The sequence below is a fragment of the Chroicocephalus ridibundus genome, chromosome 4 (assembly GCF_963924245.1).
Source record: "Chroicocephalus ridibundus chromosome 4, bChrRid1.1, whole genome shotgun sequence".
Lineage (NCBI taxonomy): Eukaryota > Metazoa > Chordata > Aves > Charadriiformes > Laridae > Chroicocephalus > Chroicocephalus ridibundus.
This window is the reverse complement of record NC_086287.1, coordinates 21,333,723-21,357,788: the sequence shown is the minus strand read 5'-3', so window position 1 is coordinate 21,357,788 and position 24,066 is coordinate 21,333,723. Positions and strand designations below refer to the sequence as shown.

General features: G+C 44.6%; 1 protein-coding gene across 3 annotated transcripts in view; it reads right to left on the bottom strand.

Annotated features, from left to right (window-relative positions):
• Positions 1 to 24,066, bottom strand: part of C4H11orf24 (chromosome 4 C11orf24 homolog) — a 36,031-nt gene that overhangs the window by 10,207 nt on the left and 1,758 nt on the right. For 2 of the 3 annotated variants that reach the window (XM_063334154.1, XM_063334152.1), the window contains exon 3: positions 1,242 to 1,480. In XM_063334154.1, the coding sequence (XP_063190224.1) occupies positions 1,242 to 1,398 (157 nt within the window). In that variant the 5' untranslated portion in view covers positions 1,399 to 1,480. Of the gene's footprint in view, positions 1 to 1,241; positions 1,481 to 23,866; positions 24,027 to 24,066 lie in introns of all 3 variants that reach the window. The other variant, XM_063334153.1, reaches the window with a different exon arrangement.

Sequence of the window (24,066 nt, the reverse complement as noted above, 5' to 3'; positions counted from 1 at the left end):
ATGGTTTCCTGAAGATGTAATGGGTCATCTAATTCTAGAGCCTCAACCCCCTCTGCCCAAAGCTAACACTCAACTGGACTTGCTCTGTGCAAAAACCATCAGGAGAGAAAAAGGTGAAGGGTATTAAAAAGAGTGGCTGCAGTCAGTCAGCAACAGGGCAAAGCATGCCCTCAGATCACCTCCCAGCCCTCATCATGGAATAACTAAATTCCTTATGTTCCTCCTCTGGAAGAGGCAGCTGATAGCACCTTTTCTACCCTGATCAAGATATCAGGTGGTGAAGATGACACGTGCACAGTGTTTAGAGATTCTCAAGTGGAAGAGACAAACATGCAGTGCTACAAACCCTAAGACAGCACAATCAGTGTGAATGTGTCACCTCTCTAGGGTTTACCAACTTAAAAAGCAGAGGCTGAAACTTTCACAGCTCTGGTGCCTGGGAGACAAACCCACTCACATTTTATGTCCTAAATAAAATGCTTAGTTTATAAAGGTACTTTCCTTCCACTATGAAGGGATGTCTCACGTTTAAAATAAAGGTTTGAAACCACAGGGCATTAAAAAAAGGCATCTTTATGATGTTCCTATCAATCTGTGTCAGACATTCATCCACCTGAGCCAAGGTCTCACCTTCACCACAGCATCACCAGTTGTTTGTAAGTGCTACAATCTCTCACATGTGGCTAGATAAGATAGGGACCTTCATAAGGACAACTCTGAAAGACTCATTAAGAAGTTCAATGCTTTTGAAGACATCTCAGAGGTAGACAGCAGAAGGCTCTCATCTCCCCAGACTTGTTTAACTCTCTGCTTGGTTGCAGAATACAACCGGTTTCTTCTAAGGCAGAAAAACCACACATAAATACCAGTGAGTAAAGACCACTCATTCCGGTGCAGCTGTCTACAACAGCACTGTTCACTTGCAAACATCTGGCAGCATGGAATAATCATTCTTCAAGTCAAGTGACCTAACACTGTTTGCACGCTACCAGTGCACACCAAGCGCACATGCATGTTCTTTCTTACAGAAGCTAGCAGGGCCCTGGGAAATGGTTGTTCTGGATTCAATTTAACCAAAGCTGTCATAAGTTTTTTAGCACCACAGGACTGCAGAGAGAAGCCATAACTGTAAATGCCTGTAAACAACTGGAATGAAGAAAGATAGTTGTCAGGGGAGCAGAGGAGACCTTTAAGGAACAGAAAACCCAGCTGGAATTCCAGCTAAGGGACAAGAACCTTACCTGAAGTACCTGGGCTTCGACAAGCCTGCCTGCACTGCTTTTCAGTTGTAAGTCTGTTTATTTGCACTATGTGGACTCCTCTGCCTTTCAGGACAGAAAACCTGTGTTCACATATACAGAAGGAAATCAGCAGGAAGAATACAATGGCAGTCCACATCTTCAGGGTTGGCCTTGCAGGAAGGCTTCTCTCCCCGGGACCGATTCTTTCTTATATCACTTTCAGATCCACTGCAATATACCTATTAAAAAAAAAGAAGAAAAAAAAAAAAAGATCAATTTATATCAAAAGAGTGTTCTACTAAACACACTCCTATCAGCAGGAATAGGGAAAAAGAAATACAGAAGGCAGGCAAGTATCATTACACACAACATACAGGTAACAACGCAGAGGCAGGAAAAGAAAAGACCATTCCCAAATTCACTGAGAGGCTCTTTCTTTATAAAGGGTACTTTGTTCTTCTTCCCTCAGGCCCCAACAGTGAGCAGCTCAAGTCAAAAGCCACGTGTACAAAGCCACTCAAAGCCCACAGGTGTACGGCAGCAGAGACATGATGCCTTTTCACACACTCTGTAGTGTTGTCCCCAGGCTCAGCAGAACAGTTTGCACCAGCTCGAGCATGCTGATAACACGGGGAACCACAGTCCTGGCCCTGCCTTTACACCAAGTTAGTCAAAACCAAGCATCAACCTTAGTCGATTCCTGCTTTGATTTTCCTGCTCATTGCAAAAAGCTAAAAAAAAATAACCAAACCCCAAACCAAACAACTTTGATTGAAAATAAGCAAAAGCCAATATTTCACCTCTTCCAAGACATTACGCAGACACATCACCTGTTACTGAAGAAGATTCACACCCACAGTAAGCTTTCATTTCCCCACATAAAACAATAAATAGGCAATGTCTTTTCTTCATTACCAAAGCACACACAAGAAACTGTCCCACCAATGGATGGGCTCTCATCCTTGAAGTCACTGGAGCAGCTCCCATTGACTTCAGGGCAGCTCATCAGCTTCTACCTGGATTTACTCTGTTGTTTTGAAGACTTTTTAAAGCTTTATATGGGCTTCCAAACAGTTCAGCCTGAACCAGACCGAATGAAAGTCTCCTCCCTAAGTAGTTTTTAAAGGGCAACACTCCTCCTTATCAATGAGGCAAGGTTGAGTCCTCATCCTGCAGTTATGAAGAGAAACGTCATGGCCTTCAGAAAGTGCTGAGATTCAACTTTGCGTGACATCTCAGAGGTGACCGCAGTTGAAGACACAAAAGCAGTTCACACCACAGAATGAGCAGCATGCATGAATGGTATAAATAGCATAATGAAAATCATCCAACATCAGCCATCAGTAACACACGTAACACCCTGATTTAGCCATCCATCCAAGAAGTTTCACCCTGAGCTCTCAACTCCAGTCGCAACCACGCTTGTGAATTGAAGAATCTTCGTAAGAGCCTTTTTTTCCCCCTCCAAGAAAGCCCAAGATAACATTTATTAGCTTTGACTCCCACATTGCAACATTTTGATGCTTCATACCATGAAATTTTTGTTTCCAAACTTTCCTCCTTACTGTACGTCCTAAAGCCCTGAACAGAGTAACAGAGTTTTAGCCTCAAAACCACCTTGCCTGAAAAAGGGTGAAATATAAACAGCTACCCCAAGCTTTGCAGAGGACACACAACATACAGGACTACCAAAGAGTCAAAGATGGGGACTAAACTCGATGCTAAAATGCAGTGCCTCGAATTCAGCATCCCTAGTCACCCTACAAGTTCCCTAAGGAACTCAAAGCCTCCTTCCTCCCCAAAATAAGAAGGGCGCTTTCAGGCCCTGGGGCAGATAAAGGGAGCATTTCTGACCCTCTACTCTGCTCTTGTAAGACCCTACCTGGAATACTGCGTCCAGCTCTAGGGCACCCAACATAAGAAGGACATGAACCTGTTGGAGCAAGTCCAGAGGAGGGCCATGAAGATGATCAAAGGGCTGGAGCACCTCTGCTATGAAGACAGGCTGAGAGAACTGAGGTTGTTCAGCCTGGAGAAGAGAAGGCTCCAGGGAGACCTTATAGCAGCCTTCCAGTACTTAAAGGCCGCCTACAGGAAAGACAGGGAAGGACTCTTTATCAGGGAGTGTAGCGATAGAACAAGGGGTAACAGTTTTAAACTGAAAGAGGGTAGATTTAGATGAGATATGAGGAAGATGTTCTTTACTGTGAGGGCAGTGAGCCACTAGAACAGGTTGCCCAGGGAAGTTGTGGCTGCCCCATCCCTGGCAGTGTTCAAGGCCAGGCTGGATGGGGCTTTGATCAGCCTGGTCTAGTGGGAGGTGTCCCTGGCCATGGCAGGGGGGTTGGAACTAGATGATCTTTAAGGTCCCTTCCAACCCAAACCATTCTATGATTCTATGATTCCTGACCTTTTATTTATTCTAGTAAAAAGAGTTATTTTGCCTGTTGAAAATAGATGGAGCATTTCTACACCTTCTGCTCTCCCAGAGGGCAAGGGAGCCTAAAAGGACCAGAGTGTAGGGTACATGAAACGCTGGCCTTAGCTCACGCACTCCTCTGCAGCTTTCTCCCTGAAATAAGTGTGCACAGCACCACACTCGTTTTGCGCGAGCAGGTTTCTCACTGCAGCCAAAAGTTCACGCTTGGGTCATCCCACCTGGCAGCTGGAAATATTTCCATGTCTGACCTGACAATAGAAGTCTTGGCGGCGAAAGGCAGCTCACCAGCCCCATCTAGTCCTGCGTACCAGAGACTGCGCCTGGTACCCAGCCAGCACCAGCTTCGCTGGGGTCTCCCAGTTCGCGCTGCGCAGGCACAAGGCAGACTGACTTTGCTCCTTCCTTCTCATCACTTGCTCTTCCAAGGGCACGTTAGCAGGGCTTGAAAGAATCGGCGCAGGAGAGGAGACGACCTGTGCGATACATAACTGTAGCCCCCGCAACGTGGTACACGGGCATCACCTGCTCCAGGAAAGCAGCCCCACGTTTTCCAAAGGGACTTGGTAATATGAATTTGTGTTATTCAGCCAAGATAACTTCAGTACTTTTCCCACTGCTCTGAATTACAAGGCACTTACACAAATTTGTCTTAAGGCTTTAGCACGCTCTTAGCGTACGCAGTAATTTAACCATTGAAAACTCCAGCTGACGAGACTGGAAGCAAGGGGAAAGCAAGGGAATATGTGAAATACTCTGCCCACAAGAGATTTTCCTAGAGCAGACAGATCCCGATTGCTGACAGGCTGCAAAAATTTGCTTTAACCTCTGAATCCTTCAACTTAAAGCAAGTGATTTGGGTTCCCTCATGGACCCTGTAGGTACTTCACCAAGACACTCAGAGTATCATTTGTCAACCTGCACTCCCACCACGTGATACAGAAATAAGGGCACTTTTTGTAAAGTTCACAGGTCACAGGCAGATATTCAGCAAGCAGTATCTAATCCACATAAAAAAAAAGACAAAAATAGATCATTAAGGGTAAATTTTGTATTTTATGTTTTAAAGACAGTCCAGCTTATGTTTGCTGTCCCTTTTCAAGGTAAAAGGCTTACAAGAAGCAATATTTTATAGCCTAAGAAGTGACCCTGAGGATGAATTGGCTGTGCAATAACGTATGCATCTTCTGTTTTAAAGAAAATAGTAAAGAATAACATCAATGAATATGAACAGAGCACTTTCTTACTATAGGTGGGTTTTTTCCTACCTTTACTAACGCTTCTGCAGTTATGCTACCCAACCCCCCAAGAATAAACATCTTCCATTGCATTTTGGAAATGCAGACGTAGCAGCATTATATCTATCCATAAATACTATAATTATTGTTATAGTTAAAATCTCATTTTTTTAGGACAAATGAAATAATCTTAATCTCAACTGACCCAAGAACTACATATATTTGTATATTTGTAAGATATATATATATACTTGTAAGATCAAATGTTGATCACACCCAGTGTCTAGAAGCTGTTGCATTAACGTGGCCAGCTGTCCCCTATGCACAGAGATGCTTTGTATCCCCAACCACATTAACCCACCAGAAATCCTTCCCATCACAGCTGACTTTGGTCCCACTTGACTCCAACTGCTGCAGAGGAAAGCAAAATCCCAATAAATGCTTCTCACCTCTTCTGAAGCACCTGGTAGCCCGTCGGGATTAGGCCAGCATCAGTTACGGGGGACACGCCGAGCTCAAACACAAAAGGTTTGTCTCCCCTTTTCCCTCTCACTAAGCACGGTCTCCTCAGGGGACAAATGATAATCCCTCCCCCAAGGCGCTAAATACAAACTTACAAACTTAAAATAATTTTAAATGTTCTTTATCCAATTATAAAAAACCCTTTATGAATTGCAGAGTGAGTGTGTGAAGTAGACAAACACAATACACAGACTGCAAGTACTGCAGACAAGCAAACGTTTCCAAGACCAGCGAGGGGATAACCAGATGCAGTCATACCTTAATGCAGCCCAGACGACGCTTGGCATGCTGTATTCAATATCAACCTCCAGCTAAGGGTCGGGTGGTTGTTTTTTTTTGGCCTTGTCCACCTTAGCACAATCCCATACATCCAGAACAAGAGTCACAATTACTTGCAGGTCACTTTTCCCAACTTAACAACTGCCTTTTATGATTACAAGCAATAAGCTTTATTTCTGCCTTCCCATCACACTTCTAGCCAGTCCCACATGTCTCCATTTGTACTCTGAGACCCCACCAAGCACCCACCCCACACACCTACAGCCCAGAAAAGCACCAGCTAAAGCTTCTTCTCCAGATCATGTCGCTCCCCAGAAGAAACCATCCTCTGGCTGCTGGAGACAACACGAAGGAAGAGATGAACACTACTGTTCTCATCAGAAGTAATTTTCAGAAATAAGGGCAAAATTCACTCTTTGAGCACTACCTTCTCCATCTGTATGGCATCCCCAGGGAAATTAAAAGCCAAACCAAACCACAAAAGACAGCAACAAATACAATCTGGGAAAGGACTACACTCTGAAAAGTGCAAAGTTTACTTTTACCATCTGTGGCTATAACTCAGCAGGGAACAAGCCCACTGAAAAAACAGAATAACTTTGAATCAACAACTAAATGACTGATGACTCTGCAATGTCTACACCCCCCCAGAGGGCATTGCCTGCTGGGTTTCAGAAGCGTTCCTCCCTTCTTGCTGACCTCCCTGTGCTCAAGACAAGGAATTTGTGCAAAAAAAAAAAAAAAAAAATTCAAAGCATTATTTCAAAAGACATTGATTAAGGTGATGTTGTAAGAGCAGAGTGAAGCCTTTCAAATATAACCCCCCCTTGCCTCCATGCCCTCCCAGCCAGCCTCAGTCGCTCCTGCTTAAGCAGCTGCAAGGTGCATGCAGGGGCTACACTAAGGCAAAAGGAGAGATGTAGAACCAGACAAAAAAAAACATGGAAAGAAAGACTGTGCATGTTAGAGGTCACAGGTACAAAGTGAGCAAAGCAAATCATTTAGGGCAACACATGCTCCTTTGAGCTGTCATCAAAGAGCCAGCAGACACTGCCCCAAAACTCATACTTACAAGCATGCATGGACTAGGCATGAAATAAGGTCAAAGAGCTGCAAAGAAATCTTCTATCCTCAGTATAACGACAAAGCAGGGAAAACAAGGGTGGAATACCTTTTGCTGACAACGATGCTACTGTCCCATCAAATTAAGAAGACATAAGGCATGTTTTCAACTCGCCATTTCTGATAATCACTTCATGTGTTGTCAGCTCTGGAAACAAGTTCTATAGTTCACTCTTCAGAAAAACAGAATTAAACCAGATTTTGCTACGGGGAGACAAGCACATCTCATTTTGTGAATTGAGGCTAGAACACAGGAGGCAGGGAATCCGTGCTGCAATCTTGAGAAGTATTTGGCTTCCCAAGCTTATCTCCAAGGCTGAAGTTGCACACGTAGAAAGGTCTGGAGATAGAAGGGCCAGCACCAAGGCACATGAGGCTGGCCCACTGTCAGCTGAGCACGACCAGATGAAGTTCTATCATTCTCTGAACAGCAGCTTTAGAGCCATTAAAATCCTTTGGCTCCCAAAGAAGGTTAACGGCAAGTTACAAAGCTGTTTCTACAAAGCGTCACATGCTATCAACAATGAAGAATGACCCCAACAGAGGTTGTGAAGCAGAGAAGCATTAGAGATTACAGGGGAATGCATTACTAGGTCCCCAGTCTCAACACAGTTCCTTTGGCTTCCCTGGATGCCTGCACAGCGTGAAGCATTACCAATACCTTAGAAAACCCAGGATACAATGGTCAAAAGTCCATTTGCTGCCCAAATACAGGTTCTCCATGCCCTCGCCATTTCCAGTATTAACAAAATGCTCCTCTGGGAGGATGACTGAGGTGGGACACGAACAGTTCCATACTTTCAGAAGGAGTTTTGAAGGAAAATGTACCTAGAAATCACCAAGACTTATCTCATGAGTACATCAGCCAGGCTAGGATGGTGACCAACAAGCTGTATCTGACAAACCCTTGGGGCTGACATGAAGCCAGCAGAGCATTTGAGGCTGATCTGCTGCAACAGTAGGACACAAGTTCCACATGTTCCAAAATGTGATTTGGAGAAGAAACATTGCCAGCCCAGGTCCGGAAGAACATCACTTATATTCCTTCTACCACACCACTTCTTCAGAGCGTAACACCACACAGTTGGCCATGTATTACGGAAGAGCTGGCACATCCCTCCATATTAGCAGGCACACTCCTCACTACAGCAGGCAGAACAGGGTATTGGATGGACATCGGTTTGGTCCGCTGCTGCCTTTTCTGATGTTTCTCCTGATACATGTCCACAAAAAGAGATTTAAAAAAATCCTACAAAGCCAGTAAGTCCACAGAGCCTGCATCACACTGGAACCTGTTAGGAACAGCATCCCTAAATATGAACCACCTCCTTCAGTCTGTGGTGTAGTCCCCATCTATGGCTGAACCTCCCATCAATCTGCATGACACACACTCCACAGGAAAGGTGACTGTGGTGCCTCCAGCAGCATCTACAAGCTTCAGGGAATGAGCCAAAAGATGCCAGCAGCTGCAAACGATGAAGTCAAAAGAACAGAGACAGTATCCTTGGCTCAGCGCACCCAACGCACCCTCTAGATTCACATTTGACCAACTTAGATGGGAGTTATTAAGCCAGAGAGCAAGGAACAATTCAATGTCACTGAGCAGACAGTCTCTGAGAAGGTTGCTGCATCCTCTGGAAGACTGGTGTGGAAAAAGTGCTTTTTAAAAGAAGTTTGCAGCTGCTAAAGTATTTCTCCAGCTGCTTTCTGCAAGAAATATTACTCTCTGCAAGAAAATCTGTTCTTTTGCTCATAAATGGCCAAACATAATAGACCAGGACTTTCAAGATGCTCTGCATGAATAGAACAAACACCTTAAAGTCTCTTTCTTTCAAAGAGGAGGAATGCCAAGTTTTGCTGAGAAACTCTGTGATCACACTTGGACTTAGCCGACACATGAAACTTTCACAAGTATAAAGCACTTCAGGCCCCATGCTGACCAAGGCACATTATGTTACACGGGGCCAAGGCCGTGCAAAGCTCAGGAGGAACAGCAGCTCTGCCAGGCCACCACCACCATGCTCCCCGCAAGAGAAATGGAAAGCCATTTCCAGGCAAGAGGTGGATTAATTGCAGGCTCTGAACAGCAGGCCTCGTTCACACAGATATTAAAGTGCTGTATATCCTTCAGGCTCAAGATTTTCAGCAACTTGCTCAATTTTCCTTTCCCTACCAGGAACCCAGAGAGGAAGAAGGTTTTTAGTGTTTAGACCCCATATTTGACAGTGACACAATCTGAGCCCAGGCTCCTTCCCCGCTTCCAACTTCCCATGGAAGTGATGCAAGGCCACAGATTGACAATCTTTGGTACATTTAGCCACAGCGGGTTTTGTGGGTGGGCTTTTTTGGTTAGTTTTGTTTTGAATATTACCAGCTTTGCCCATCTCCATCTTCCTGTGCTTCAGTTCCCCACCCGTATTCTTCTCTCAGGGCACAAGGCAGACAGCTTATGCATTTCTTACCCCACTAACGAGGGCAGCCCACGCTGGCACCGTTGAGGCTTCATGGCTATCACACTTTGTCTCTGAGAAAATAAATGTTAAAGCCTAAAAGCCCCAAAACAGCATCACCCATCCATCATCCTTTCTCACTCATATTAGTGCCATGTTCTGCAGTTCAGATGGTGAGAAGTACTACTCAGCAGGACGCTTTTCCTGTGAAAAATGGCCACACAGCTATTTCATTTATGAAAACGTGGCTTGTTTTGGAATATGTGAAACAATCCAGTTTTAACATAAAGAAAAATGAAGTGCCAAAGGCTAACTGCATAAAGCTGTGACTGGCCAATAAATCTGTCAACAAAAATACCTCCAAGCAATAAAAAATGTGCACTATGGCTCAACTGCAACCTTCCCTGGTCTGATCCACACCCAAAGCAGCTAGCAGATTTTCAGACATGCGGTGGTCTCATGGGAACAGGAGATCATACACAGGGTATTTCATACCACGTGTTTCAAATTAAACAGCTTTCAACAAGACCCTCAAAGGAACCATCCCAGTGGGTTCCCACATGACCTCTGCAGCCACTGAGCTAATACAGAGCACAAGAGAGCAAGAAAAGTAAAAGGCAAGCTCATGGTTTTGGTTTCCGCAAGTGTCTGCCGAAGCAGGTACTCTGCAGCATGGGTGCTTTACGCTTGCGAGAGACGTCACTAGAAGCTAGAACCAGCACAGCGCACACGCAGCACAGGAATAAACTGTGTCTGAGGTGCTATTAAATTCAAAACTGCCAAGTCTGGAGCTAACAGAGACTTAAACAAGCAGTGACTTCAGCCTGAAGGTACAATTAACCAAGTGTTACTTTTTGGAGCAAATAAAACTGCCAATGTGTTAAAGTCTGGTCACCCACCCACCTCCTGCCCTGGGGAATTTTACCGCAGTCAGCAATTTCCTGGCAATACAGGTCAAGTTAACTATCACTGAAGTTGATAGCTGCAATGCTATCTTTCACTCCAGATATTTTTGAGAAATCATTATGCCCCTCTATAGGTTCATGTAGCTGTAATGCTAATTTTAGGCATGCAGAAACAGAAGACACGTCTCCATCCAGAACACAAGGTTCTGCCTCAGGAAGTTAAGCCTGTGCATGGTTTTGAGCAGGGTTACGCACGGCAGCGATGGCACCATATGTTACAAAAGCATCAGGCAATGCTCTGGAGAGCTTAGGAACGGCGAATAAAGATCAGAGAGCCTGGACAGCCAAAATATGGTCCCAGTGCAATGACTGAAGGAGGAACTTCCCCTCAGTGCTAAAAGACCTGGAAGGAAAGAAAGCATTTTTGGCTCTTTCTCCAAGGAAGAAAGGAAGTAGGCAAGGAAATAGGATCTTTGTGCATATCCTGAAATATGGAAATTAAAAAAACATTAAAAAAAAATAAAGTCACAAGATATGTGCCTCCACTTCCAGTTATCCTCATGAGCAAAACAACCTGAAGGCTTCCAGATTGTCGGAGGTTTCTTCTTTTTAAGCTAACAATTGTAGGTACAAAACAAAAGTAGCTTTATACGGAACGTCTGCCAGGCAAGATGCAGCAAAAAAAAAACCCAAAAACATTCCAGCTTATCACAACATAATATGATACTGTCAAGCTTTTCACTATATATAATTTGGCTCAAATCAAAAGATCCTTCCCAAACTGTCCAAGCCAGGAAGATGTTTATAGCAATACCAGATGAAGGTTGCTGGCACATGCCTCCCTGCTTTGTGATTTTGACAGCTTGAAAGATGTGGAAATCACAGGGCAGGGTGGGTGGGGAAGCTTAGCCAAGTCTATTTTTTCCCTAACAAAGAGACCATTGAATGCAGCAGCAGCTCTCTTCACCCTTGCTGGCCTTCCCTCTGGCAGGTTCTTCACAGCCAGTAAGTCTTCAAGTCACGCACCAACCTAAATTTAAACCTCTGGGTCATCAGAACCTAGAGAATAAACATCCTTCCCTCTCCTTACTCTCATGGATGTCCATGGCTGCCAAGGCAGCATTTGCAGAAGTGCTTCAGTCCAGCTCTTGGGTCTTGTGTCTCCTAGGCAGCAACAGGGCTCCAGTTGTGCTCTCCTACCTTGTTCTAGGTTCCCTCTTTTCAGTTTCAGAGGAACTCATTTAAGTTTTGAGTCCTGATGCTAACTGATTAATAGGCCAAAGTAAAACAAGCTTGGCTTGAGCTCCTCAAACCTTTTTCAGTACAAATGTCCTTATAGAAAGTGCCCCTTATTCGTGCAAGAGGGACTGCACCATCAGTAGCAGGTTCTTCTGAACCTTTCTGAGCTCGATATGCACAGTCTATCCAGTTGATGCTGCTAACGAGGACTCCAAAACTGTTCCATATGGTTACCTGAATACCACGGGCATCTACAGAGAGTCAGCAGAGCAGCTCACCAAGAGCTATTAGAACTACCACAAACATCAGTTTAACTTATACCAAAGACATGAAGTGAAAAAACTGCATGTTTACCCATAATCTCTCTCATGTTCTGTATTTTACTGGACAAATGGCGTTCGAATACAGATATTTTCTGAAGCACTCTTGAATGCCTCCACGCTTATCTCAGTCTTCAATTTTTGCTCAGCAGTACAGCAACAGAATATGGAAAAAAAACAAAGTTGAAACTTCTCTCTCAACTTGTAACACCTGGGCTCAAAACCAAAGCAAGAAGTTATTCTTACTGCCCCAGAAGTTGTGACCTAAAAGCAGCAGCACAGACTGAACCCATTAGAAACTTCTGGCTACTGATTTTATGCCAAAGATGCTCTGATCTTGTAACGAGGGGAACAGTGAACTAGAAAAGCCAAAATACCAGCAAGAACAGCCCACCCTGGTCCAAAGACGAGCTCGGCGTACATTATCTAGGTCAAGAGACTGCCAGGGGGAGGTTGTCCAAGCATGGACAACAAAAACAAGGATAAGGACAAACATGTGAAAGCCACACTACAAGTACAGCTCGCTTACCACTAGCAACTCTTACTGCTCGCTTCAATACACTGAATGGTGTTTTGAAGACTTTGGCTCCAACGTAATCCAGTACAAACCTGTCTGATATCATCAGATCACAGCAGAACACCCTCATAGGTCAGGAAACAAGAGGTGGAACAGGCTGTGACTGAATGAAATCAGATACAAAACGAAAGACATGCCAAGAATTAATTAATTCACACTTGAATTAACATGCACGTCCTGCCTCCAAATCCAGTTTGCTGCTAGAGTCTCTGCAAGCCTGTAATGACAAAAGGTTATAAATGCAGAAGAGCGAGGACCCAGTGGCCAGCGCTGAGGTATGACACTTCTTCAGCCTCATCCTTTAAAGCAAGGTTAGGATCCTCAGAACTAGACCTCAGACAAAGAAGTCCAACTTGAAGGTTGGAGAACCCTATTGACCATAAACTCGTAAGCCCCATAAACACACCCCTGCCTCCTCAGCTGCTCTTGCTCCTGTTAGAGACTGCTCAACTACCCACAAAGCAGTGGTAAATCACACCACTAAACCGCATCAGTTTAGAGCCAGGTACACAAGGTGAACAGGCACCAATTCTGCTTTCCTTGAAAGCTGCAATTTGTAGTAAACAAGAACTGACCGATAAGCAGCACAGCCATCCGTACAGAAAGACAGGAACCTCAGTGTGGCATCATGCATGCTCTGGCATGATAACTGTTAACTATTAGGAAGTGTATTTGCTTCTTAAAATCATCCAGAAACCTGAAAGTTTCCAAAGGAGATCAGAGAAAACTCCAGAGCTATCTTTTAAGTGACTGCATGGGTCAGAAGACCAGCAGTTTCCTCTTCTCTTGAGGTTCCCTCTATATTTCGGGTCAGTTCAGTGGAGAACCAGCATCTCAAGAAAGAAGGGATTTGAGGAAGAAGGGTCCTTTGTGGAAGGCTGTGTCCATCTCAGTAAGATGCTGGAAGTGCAACTTCCCAAGCTGTTTCTGGTAAATCTAATGCCAATGCTCACTTCCAAAAGGCCAAAAATTAAAGAGGCAGAGAAAGTTAGGTCCTGCAGAAAGACTGCAGCTGATGCCAGGTTTTCACCTTCTTCATTAACAATCAGTGGGTATCAGGCTTCAGCAGTACAAAGCTACCAACTTTCAAACATAAGCAAACAAGAAAAAGAAAAACATTTCCACTGGATGTTGGGCAACAACCCTCAGCTCTTTCAGCTCCCCTCTGTAATTCCAGTTTACTTCTCTTTTTTTTTTTTTTTTAAACAAACTCTGAAGCACCTCTTCAAAAGGGGTACTAAATGGGAGGTACCTCTTTAAACGGTACTAAAAAAAAAAAAAGGGTGCATTTGCTTTTAATGGAGAAACGACTTGGCACACTCCACCTTATGGAAGAATCAGGTCCAACTAGCACACTGTGCCAGCACTGCTCTGAGACCAGAAGCTGTGACCAAGTTTCATGTCTTACTACGTAGCATGTTTAGCCTGCACCTAAAGCTAGCGATCAGCTGTAGTTATCATCCACGAAACGTTTGCACAACCTGTTCTTGGCTACAGGACATTTATGTATTTAGTGAAAGCATAAGATAACCTGAAAACACAGCTCTAGGCCTGATGACATTTTATCCGACACCTTTTCACCAGCAGGAAGTATATAAATTCTTATCCTAAAGTAAGTAACCGGGAGGACTTTAGAAGGCAGAATGCAGATAACATTCACGGAGAAGAGTTCTCCATCAGAAGAGGCTTTGCTCCAGGTCCAGAGGCCCAGTTCAGAGAGATGATGCCGGAGATACACAGGGAGCATGAGCTTCAGCAGGGCAAGGAGACACCATGTCCCCCAGCAGCTGCATCTCAAACAACGCAAGCACCCACAGGAGGGTTTAACAAAGTTATTATAACAGCTCACACTTTAAACTCGCTAATTTTCCTGAGAGCCTAGCTGTAACGGAACAGTCAAGTACTTTTAGCGCTCAGTGGAAGGACCTTCACGAGTTTCATTTGCAAGTGCGGAGAAATTAAAGGCTTCCTCTGCCCTAAAAAGCGGCGCTTCTGCCTCCACCAGCAGCCCAACAAACACCTGCTTGTCTCAGCACTCAGCTTCTGGAGCATCTGAGCCACTTTACAGGAGGGCACTTTCACTTCAATTGCCTGAAATTGTATCATGAGGTAAATCTGCCCAAGCAGAAAACGGAGGAGAAAAAGTGCCCTGCGGCGAGGATTAGATGTTTGCAGCGTGGGCTGGGTTTTTGGGGGTTTGGATTTTTTGTTTTGTTTTGTGTGTGTTTAGTTTGTTAATGACAGCCATCTGAAGAGGAATTATGCATCAAATCTTGCTTAGCAAACCCTCTATCACTGATAGGCCAAGATAGAAAACTCTCCCTTCTCGCATATTAACGTCTACAACATCAACTATCTCTAACCACTTACACTGCATGCCCACCATTTCAGTCTCTGCTTTTTAAAGGCACTGCACATTTCCTTCACTTCCCTCTGGCAATAACTTTCCTGAAGACAAGGGAAAAATACTGAAATAAATTTGTACATGTATTTTATTTACAAATTCTCTCCTTCATCCAGACATCCTTTGTGCAGATGAATCGCCATAAAAAATCCAGTGTTACTGGTATGCCTTCATTGGATGGCATTCACTGTATCTTCCTCAGAAGCAACTCTAAATGTGAATGCTTGAGCACACCACGGGATATACCCAATGTCGTGGTTGTGGCCAAATCGGCCAATGACCGGCGACAGATGCTCCCCCCGCAACCTCTCGTACATGGAGAAGAGGAGGAGAGATAAAGAGATTTATGAGTTTAGAAGAAACTAAACTACTTTAATGTAACATTAATAATAAAATAAAAGGGAAAATGAAATATATACAGTATATACAAAACTATATTAAGCTCCCAGGATGACATCACCAGCAGGCACTGGGGAAGTCCCAGACTGGACTCAGCGACAGGTGGGAACTGGATTCCAGAGCTGGAGTCAGGAGCACACCGATTGGGATCAAAGGCAGATGAACAGACAGGGTCCTCCTTGGATGTCAGCCATTGAAGAAACAGCATCGACCCTTTGATCCCTCAGCTTTTATACTGAGCATGATGCAGATGGGATGGAATACCCTGTTGGTCAGTTTTGGGTCACCTGTCCTGTCCGCTCCTCCCTGTAGGTGGGACCCCTCTATGCTTTTCCCTTTACGACCCTCCAACAGGGCAAAAAACAAAATTAGCTGACCTTGGTTGTTATAGCAGTAAGTATAAGCAAGAGCCTCTCTGCATACCATTCCTTGGCACGGACTGTAAACAGTGGTCTTATCACTCGGAGAATGAACTGTTTTCGACGCAACATGCTGTTAATTTCTGAGAGTTAGAAAAAGCCTAGTAAGAAATAAAATTACTGAACAGAAAGTTGGTGCTGTTTTACCTCAAACCAGGACACCTAATGAATGCATCACAAATTTGAAGTGTGTATTTTAACTCCAGAAGGAACCTCTGCAGGTGTAGACTCCCTGATTTCAATATGGTTCTGCAAACAAATTTGTCCCAAGACATGCAATAACCTAAGAGCTCATTTAGCGGAAGGGTTTGCAGTTTTCAGTCAACCCCCAGGGGACAACTTGCCCACTTGTTTGCATTACATCTGTTTCCACTTTCAGAGGGGTCAAAGACCAAGTGGAGAACATACCACCCAGAAAGACCTGCTTGCCAAAATCTGCGTGGGCGGGGGGGAACGAAAACTCACAACCCCCCCCACCTCACCAGCATTTTCTGTATATATTTTATTCTAAAACTCTCTTTCATACAGATATTCCTTACGAGGATGGGTCATCAGCACCAGAAAGCCACTTCTGTTACAGCTGTTTATTCGCTAAATGGATTTCATTGCATTAACACATATCCAGCTTCTAGACATTACAAGATTTTCAAAGCCTAAAAATCCTCGCTCCTTTTGCAACGCACAGAAAAGCAACAAATGGGAACCTATGAATACACTGGATCCAGCCAAAAGCTGTTTTCTAAACAGAAAACAAACCCAACTTCCGTGCTTTTCAAGTCAGCTGGTAACAAAAGCCATCTGCATTACAGCTCCATCCAGGCCACATGCTTCTCAAACTCAAGCAGCAAGTGTCCCTGAAGAATGTTATCAGCTGTTTCCATGTCAACATATCTGCCTTGGGCAGCAATTCTTCAAAAACACAAAGCAGATGTTTAACTTTATACGTAAGTCTAGCAGAACTAGTGGAACTTGTGACCTACATAAAATTAAGTTATGCAACCACTGACAGACTCACGACATTGCATTCCCCTGCTGGCTTCACTGCCCAAAATGTGCCTGCTAGAGCCAGGTGTCCTCTATGTTCCAGATGTTCTTAGTGATGTATTTCAGCCACAGCACATGCCTACTGCAGCCATCTCAGAGACGGTCACTGCAGCCAGAACACATGGATCCTGCCATATCTACAAGACAAACGTAAACCTGTTGGCCAGCCCTTGAAAAACACCATCACAGATGAAGATATAATTGTTCTTGGTGTCAATTACTGCCTTGCTTCCTGGCTTCAGGAAGAATCAACACAGCTTTTGTAGCAGGAAATTATCTTTCATATCTAAAGTTTTTCAGGCTGTTCATTACAGGTGGATTTGTATAAAGGTTTTTAGTGAGGGACCATTTCAAAGTTCTAATGCAAACTAAGATGTTGTTGGCCACATAGAAAAGCTTTTGCATGGACTGGTAATTGATTAGAATAGGAAACAAAGACAGAAAGAAGCTGTAGGTTTTCACAGGGACAAGTGGCCACCAGTGAAGTTCCAGAGATCTGTGCTGGGGCCTCTGCTATTCTACATACGCAAAAGATCTGAAGAGAGAGGAACAGTGGGAGCATACTGGCTTTTAACTGAACTGCCAGAGGGTCTTATGATACCAAGTGCTGGAAGATGTCTCTATCCAATACTACCGATCACTGTTGAAGACAATACTGTACTAGACTAGACCTCTGCTTCTACCTCATGCAGATAGTCTCATGCACTTAAGGTCCACTAACATAGCGCAATAAGCTGACTGATGAACGAGTCCTTCAGCTCTTACTGACCGAACGTCCACTGCACCATTTTTAACAAAGGCTCAGAAGTAGTGGTGTGTGTGGACATACAGTTCAGATGAGAAAGACCAGAAGCACTTCTAGAGACACAGAAACCTACAAACCATGCAAACGAAGTTTATTTCGCACCAGGTCATTTGGCCAGAGTTATGACTTCCAGTTAGACATTTAAGAAGCTCTCTGCACAATTTTCACAGAATGGTTGAGGTTGGAAGGGATCTCTGGAGGTCATTTGGTCCAATCCCCTTGCTCAAGCAGGGCCACCTATGGCCAGTTGCCCAAGACCATGTCCAGATGGCTTTTAAGTATCTCCAAGGATGGAGACTCCAACACCTTCCCGGGCAACCTGTGCCAAGACTCAGTCACCCTCACAGTGAGAAAGTGCTTCCTGATGTTCAGAGGGAACCTCTGGTGTTTCAGTTTGTGCCCATTGCCTTTGGTCCTGTTACTGGGCACCACTGAAAAGAGGACTCTTCCTTCACGCGTTTATATACATAGACAAGATCCCCCTGAGCCTTCATTTCTCCAAGCTGAGCCCTCCCAGCTCTCAGCCTTTCCTCATAAGAGAGACTCCCAGAACAGAAGTCACAACACCAACGCAAGAACAGAAGCCTCCACAAATGTAGAAATGAAACAGTTCATATGGGCTACGCTAATGGCCATTTGATACAGCTTAATGCAGTGTCAGGAAAAGCTACCAGTGACCTACCAGTATCTTAAGGGGGCCTACAAGAAAGCTGCTGAGGGACTTTTTAGGATGTTGGGTAATGGTTTAGGACTAGAGGGAATGGATTAAAACTAGAGATGGGACAATTCAGACTGGATGTTAGGAAGAAGTTCTTGACCATGAGGGTGGTGAGACACTGGAACAGGTTGCCCAGAGAGGTGGTGGAAGCCCCATCCCTGGAAGTTTTTAAGGCCAGGCTGGATGGGGCTCTGAGCAACCTGGTCTAGTGGGAGGTGTCCCTGCCCATGGCAAGGGGGTTGGAACTAGATGATCTTTAAGGTCCCTTCCAACCCTAACAATTCTATGATTCTATGAACTGTCACTTTCAAGGGCATATGCTCCACCTCACTATCAGGTGAGAGGTGGTCTTCAGCCACAGCAATTGCACTTCTTCCTAAAGGAGCTCTGCGTAGTGGTACCACATTGAGACAACACAGGAGGTGCTGCTCTTGCAAACAAAGCCATTTCCAAGCATGGAAAGCATCTGAGATACATCAGGCTCCGCAGTTCTACATCAGCCTAAGCAAACGTTATAAAGACGCTACATCATCCGTATCACAAACCAAGGAAGCTACTGTGACTATCCTTCAAAAGCCTTGCTATAAAAAGGAACTGGAAAGATTAAATAGGTTTTGCACATTTTATAAAACTCTAGATAATCATAATGCATTAACAAAAAGGACCAAGGACAACAAACACTTGAAGAAGGAGCATGTTTGCTCTTTTCAAAGCTGGCCTCAAGTTTTCACACTCAGACCAGCTGGTCATGCCTACAGTCCCAGCACTTTCTGTCATGCTCATGAAAGAGATATTTTCCAAACTAAATTTTTTTTAAAAAATGGAACCTGGGTACAGAATGTTTTCTTTTAAAGGAGGGAAGCACATTGCTCCTTTTTTTTTTTTAAGCCTCATCAGGTCAAAGAGTGTCAGAAACCCACATGAAGATTCACAGAAATTGCTGTGAAATCCTAGTGACATCACCTTTCAAGATCAGCTAGGATACAAAGAGCTTTGGAAACAGGAAGAAATGATAACTGAGAAGAAATCTGGTCTCAGGAGGAAAAAAACCTTGATCAGCACAGCTGAGAAAGGCAGGGAAAAGGTGTTTATAGCAATACTTATTGTTTATTAAGTTATTAATTAGACTAGCACCCATTTACTGTGGGTAGAGATCTAGGGAGTAAATGCTCTTTGCTTGGACATGGAGAAATTAAACTTATCACTGGGCATTTCTCACCCACCAGAAACTCCCATCCCTAACCCCCCGAATAAGCCAGTCTCCTATTTATCTTACGGCAAAAAAATTAGAGAGCTTCTTCTCCACCATACTTTTCTTTTTTAATTAGCTATGGGAACTTAAGTCCAGATGGTACCGCCAACAAAAAGATACGCTGATGATGTAAAGTTTCATCAAAAGGATGATGATGTAAAGGAGCCTTGCTGAGACAAATACACCAGCCCAAGCTTTGTAATATGGGTCAGTCCATAGCATGACAGGGCATCAGTTTGAAAGAGCAGAGCATAGGTGAGATAGACCAACCCTCCATTAACTCAAAGGGTCAAAAGAGAGGCGTGAGAAGACTGAGACGTTTGCATAATGCTGTAGGAGGAACTGGTCAGAGCTGGAAATGAAAACAGAGTCTCTTGAAATCTAGCTTAGTGCATGAGCTACAAGACAGTCTACTTTTCCTGTGAAAGCATATATTTAGTAAGAGTGTCATTAAAAGCACCTCAGGAACATCCAGAAATACCTGCTGTGGGGTTTGTCTTTTCTGAAGAAGGGGGAAGAGGAGTCCTCCTATAACATAAATCGCATACAAATCAAAAATAGCCAATAGTAAGATTCAGGGGATGATGTACAGCGAGAAATGAGGAAGCGAAGGGGTAACACAAATGCACAAAGTAGCTTACTCTCCCAATTAATGGCTTGCTTGATCTTAAATGGATCCCCAATATTTGCCTTCAATCAGTTTGCATTCGTAACACTTCCACCTTTGTTCCTTGTGCTTTGATTTATTCCTGCTTCATGAATAGGGATGGCTTTTACCCTCACATGCTTAAGTTCCTGATAACTTGTACAAAATTTCCCTCTAATAATGGACTTGTTTCATAGCAGTTTCAAATTTGTCCAGAGGGAGCAAAAGAAAAAAAAAAAAATTAGTGTAGAAGCTTACCAGGCAAACACTTGTAACTGTTTTCTTGCTGTCAGGAATTATTGCACCTTTAGGGGAAGCAAAAGCCAATAAAAGCCTGGGTACAGTAAGACTACAGCTCAAAGCATAGGGAAAAAAAAAGCGTAAAATATTATTGTATGCAACCAGAGAGCCACTTCTCTGAGACTGTCAAAGCATTTTCACAAAGAGAAGGAAGAGTGGAAAGGTTTATCCTGCTTTTTAATACAGAGAAGCCAAAGAAAGATAGAGAAGACGACTCAGCAAAAGAACATGCTTAATCCTATTAAAATTAATGAGATTTCATCCTGGTCTCCACACACAAGTTGTATTGGGAGTTTAACTTAAGTGGATTTAAACCCAGATTTAGTTAAAGTGCGGCAAAGACTCCCCAAGCCAAACAAATATAAATCCAACACAAATATACATGCAAAATTCAATGCAAATTTCATCAAATCACTTTTTTCCCCGACCCTCACACCTTTTTTTTTTTTTTTTTTTTTTTTTTTTTTTTTTTTTTAAGTAAAACAGATCTAAAAGCAGCATACCTTCTCTATCTGAAGTATGCCGCGCAAGTGTTTTGCTGAACAGGCAGTTCTCCAGGCTTGGCACCGAGTCAGCTGGAGCTCAGGGAAGGCAATCCCAACGCCCTCCTGGACAGTCAGGGGCAAGAGGGTCATCCTTAGCAAAAGCAGCGATGGTTGTGAAGAGGACTTGTTGAATGTCTCAATAAATAAAAGAAAAAAATAAATGGCCCTTGCACACGGACAACCTCACTTTCCCTCTCTGTGTATTTAGGGAATAACGAGGTAGCTGTGAGGGCTTGGACACTCCATAGGCACATCTGCAGAGCAGTTTAGTTGTCCTTTAGCGGACACAGCTCAACTGAGACTCCCCAAGCAAAGGTGACAGGAGCTGTGGCAACTGATGTACAGAGCTAACCTGGGCGAGCAACTGCAACCCGCTCCGACTGCGCAGACCTGACTTCCTACTCAAACGGAGGACGCAGCTGGTTCCTCAGGCAGGTGCATGATGTACAGATGGACAGTGGGTCCTGCCACATGCATTGGGGGACCGTCCAGCTGGCTGCAAATAAACCAGTACCCAAATCCCTGGCTCTCTGCCCTCCGCTCCTTTCTTCACACCACATTTTCCTACAAGAAAAAAAACGAACAAACCAACGGGCACCCAATGCGCTTTCCAAATGGTTGCCAGGGGATCACGTGAACTGGGAGAAAAGGACACGATGGAAAAATCCAGGCTCACACACTGTCATTCCAGAGATCTCATGTTCTGCAAAGTGCATCTGAAGACGAGCTCTCCCACCACGACAACGCAGCCATCGGGGACCGCGTTTCAGTCCTGTCCCGCCCGACGACACAGCACAGCACCAGCGTGGGGTCAGTGCAGTAGCACCCCCACCTCTCAGCACTGAAACCCAAGATCAGACCCTTGAGGCCAAGCCCACGACAGCAAAGAAAAACAAAGCCAGCAAAGGCAATGCAAGACTGCCAGAAGGTTTGGCACCTACGCTGATCGACATTCAAAATTGCCCAGAGGAAACCTCATTTCAGTGATAATCACAATAACAGCAGAGCCATCAGCTAAATGCAGGGGTTCCACGAATACACTTAAAGAACCAAAGCAACGAGGAAGACAGAGAGCACAACAGCAAGCAGTTAGAAGTGCTGCTTTACACACCAGCGAGGCAAGTGTGTCGTTCCGCTGAGCATTAAAACCCACTTCTGCACTTCTTGCCACTTGCTTTTGTTGGGCAATTTGTTCACAGGAACATGTGGCAATGTCCATGCAGACATTTCTTCAAGAAGGGGGTCCCCGTACATGCCGGAGATACGTTGTCCTTTCCTGGATAGACTGCTGTACCACAGGCACCCTGGGTGCCTTACCTGCATGGTGACCTCCTTGGATTGCCAGCAGTCAAAAGCTGGAGGAGCTGAGAACAACATTTCCAAAATGCACAAGAAAGCACTCCTGCCTGCACTCATTTTCAGCATTGCTACTGTCCCTGCAGTGCCAGCAGCACCCCTACGCCCCATCTGTCAACTCACAAGCTCCACTGACTCCTCCAAGTCTAAGCTGTTGAACTTCAGCCCAAGGGAGCAGAATAGACAGGAGGAACAAACACGTTAAGTGCTTGCTACACTCCTGAGAGAAAGGGTTCAATAGCAGTTTACTGCACAGGACTTCTTGGCTTCCCAGTCAACAAAGTCAAAAGCCCTTTAGGAGTCCTTCCCCTGGGTATCACTGACGGGTGGGGTATGATGAAGGGTTACACCTGGAGGACGGGACGCAACCTCCTCGCTGAGCCAGAGCGCACAGTGTCAGATGGCATCCAGCAACAGCGCACGCAGGAAGGATACTGCCCTCCCACTTCTTTTAAGGGTAGGAGGAAAAAAACCACAACGATCATCTAGTTTGGCTCCTGGTGCAGCATAAGCCGTGGAGTTTCATCCAGCAATTACTGTGCTGTGGGGTGGGGGAAGAGGTGGGAAGGGTATCTGTATCATCTACAGCATCATCTACAGCATCATCTACAGCATCATCTACAGCATCATCTACAGCACAAAGAACTTTGTACCAGCTCTGTGTTCATAGGGATGAACATCTCCTTCAGAAAGGCATACAATCCCAATTTAAATACTTCAAAGGGCAAATGGCCAGCTGGTGTGGATTGTCATCGCTCTGCAAGGGAGCCATACAATGCACAGCAGCTGAGGATCCACACACAAGTGTCAGTGAATTGACAGCTTTTTCCTTCGGCTTTCCCAGTGCGTAATTGCTCTTGGTATTAGGAGTTTGTATCAAGCACAAAGCAACAATTAAAGGGCAGGAATAAATCTAACGCAGACATTAGCAGTGCCTCAACATGCTTATATGCGGGGTCCAGCGATGAGAGCAGAAACAGGTTGGGGCAGACGGATGTGAGGATGGCTGTTGAGCACGCGCACGCAGGCAATGTAGAAGATCTCCATATGGAGACGAGGGCTGTGAGAAAATGCATGTGCATGACACCCAGCCACCCGCGCCTCTGCTCTGAGCCATAAGCCCCGCATCACTCAGAACACACACGTCAGTAGGATGGAAGCAGCTGCCGCGATACACCTGCTTCGTGGGTACGCAGCGGAGCAACAACTTCATTTCTCCTACATCCAGGTCGCCCGCAATTTTTCACCACAAATACACTGGCATAAACTCTTGCTGGACCTGCCTTACGGCGCTTTCAGTTTATAAAGCTGTGTTCAAGCGCGGGTGACAATACACAGAACGTATGCTCGGTTAACACTGTGTGTCAGAGCACGGGGAGACATCAGCAGAACTGCATACTAAAAGCTTCATGGATAAGAGCTTTATCCGTGCCTTTAAAAAAAACAAAAAGAGGCAGCAAACTCTACCCAAACAAATCAATTCTTCACGGTTTCTCCAAGCAAAGTTTTGGACATTTCCAGCATGCTCTGCTTTAAACAAACAGCTCCATTCCTTAATGTCCCTGTGACATTTTCCCGTGAAAATTTAGTCAGTCACGTACAACTGAAAAAGTCAGCTACTACATTTAAAAGTAAGTAGCTACATTACCTAACCCTGTAAACCAGGGTATGCAGCCAGACGTTTTAAATACATTATCAGGCCTTCAGCATGGATGTTCTTCATGACTGACGCTTGAAATTGCGCTTGCAAATTATTCCCATCGCCTTTGAAAAGTCTGTGCCAGGAGTCTTCCCTGAGAAGGCAGAGGCTGAAGGTTGCACGGATGTGCCAATTAGAATTTCAATAGC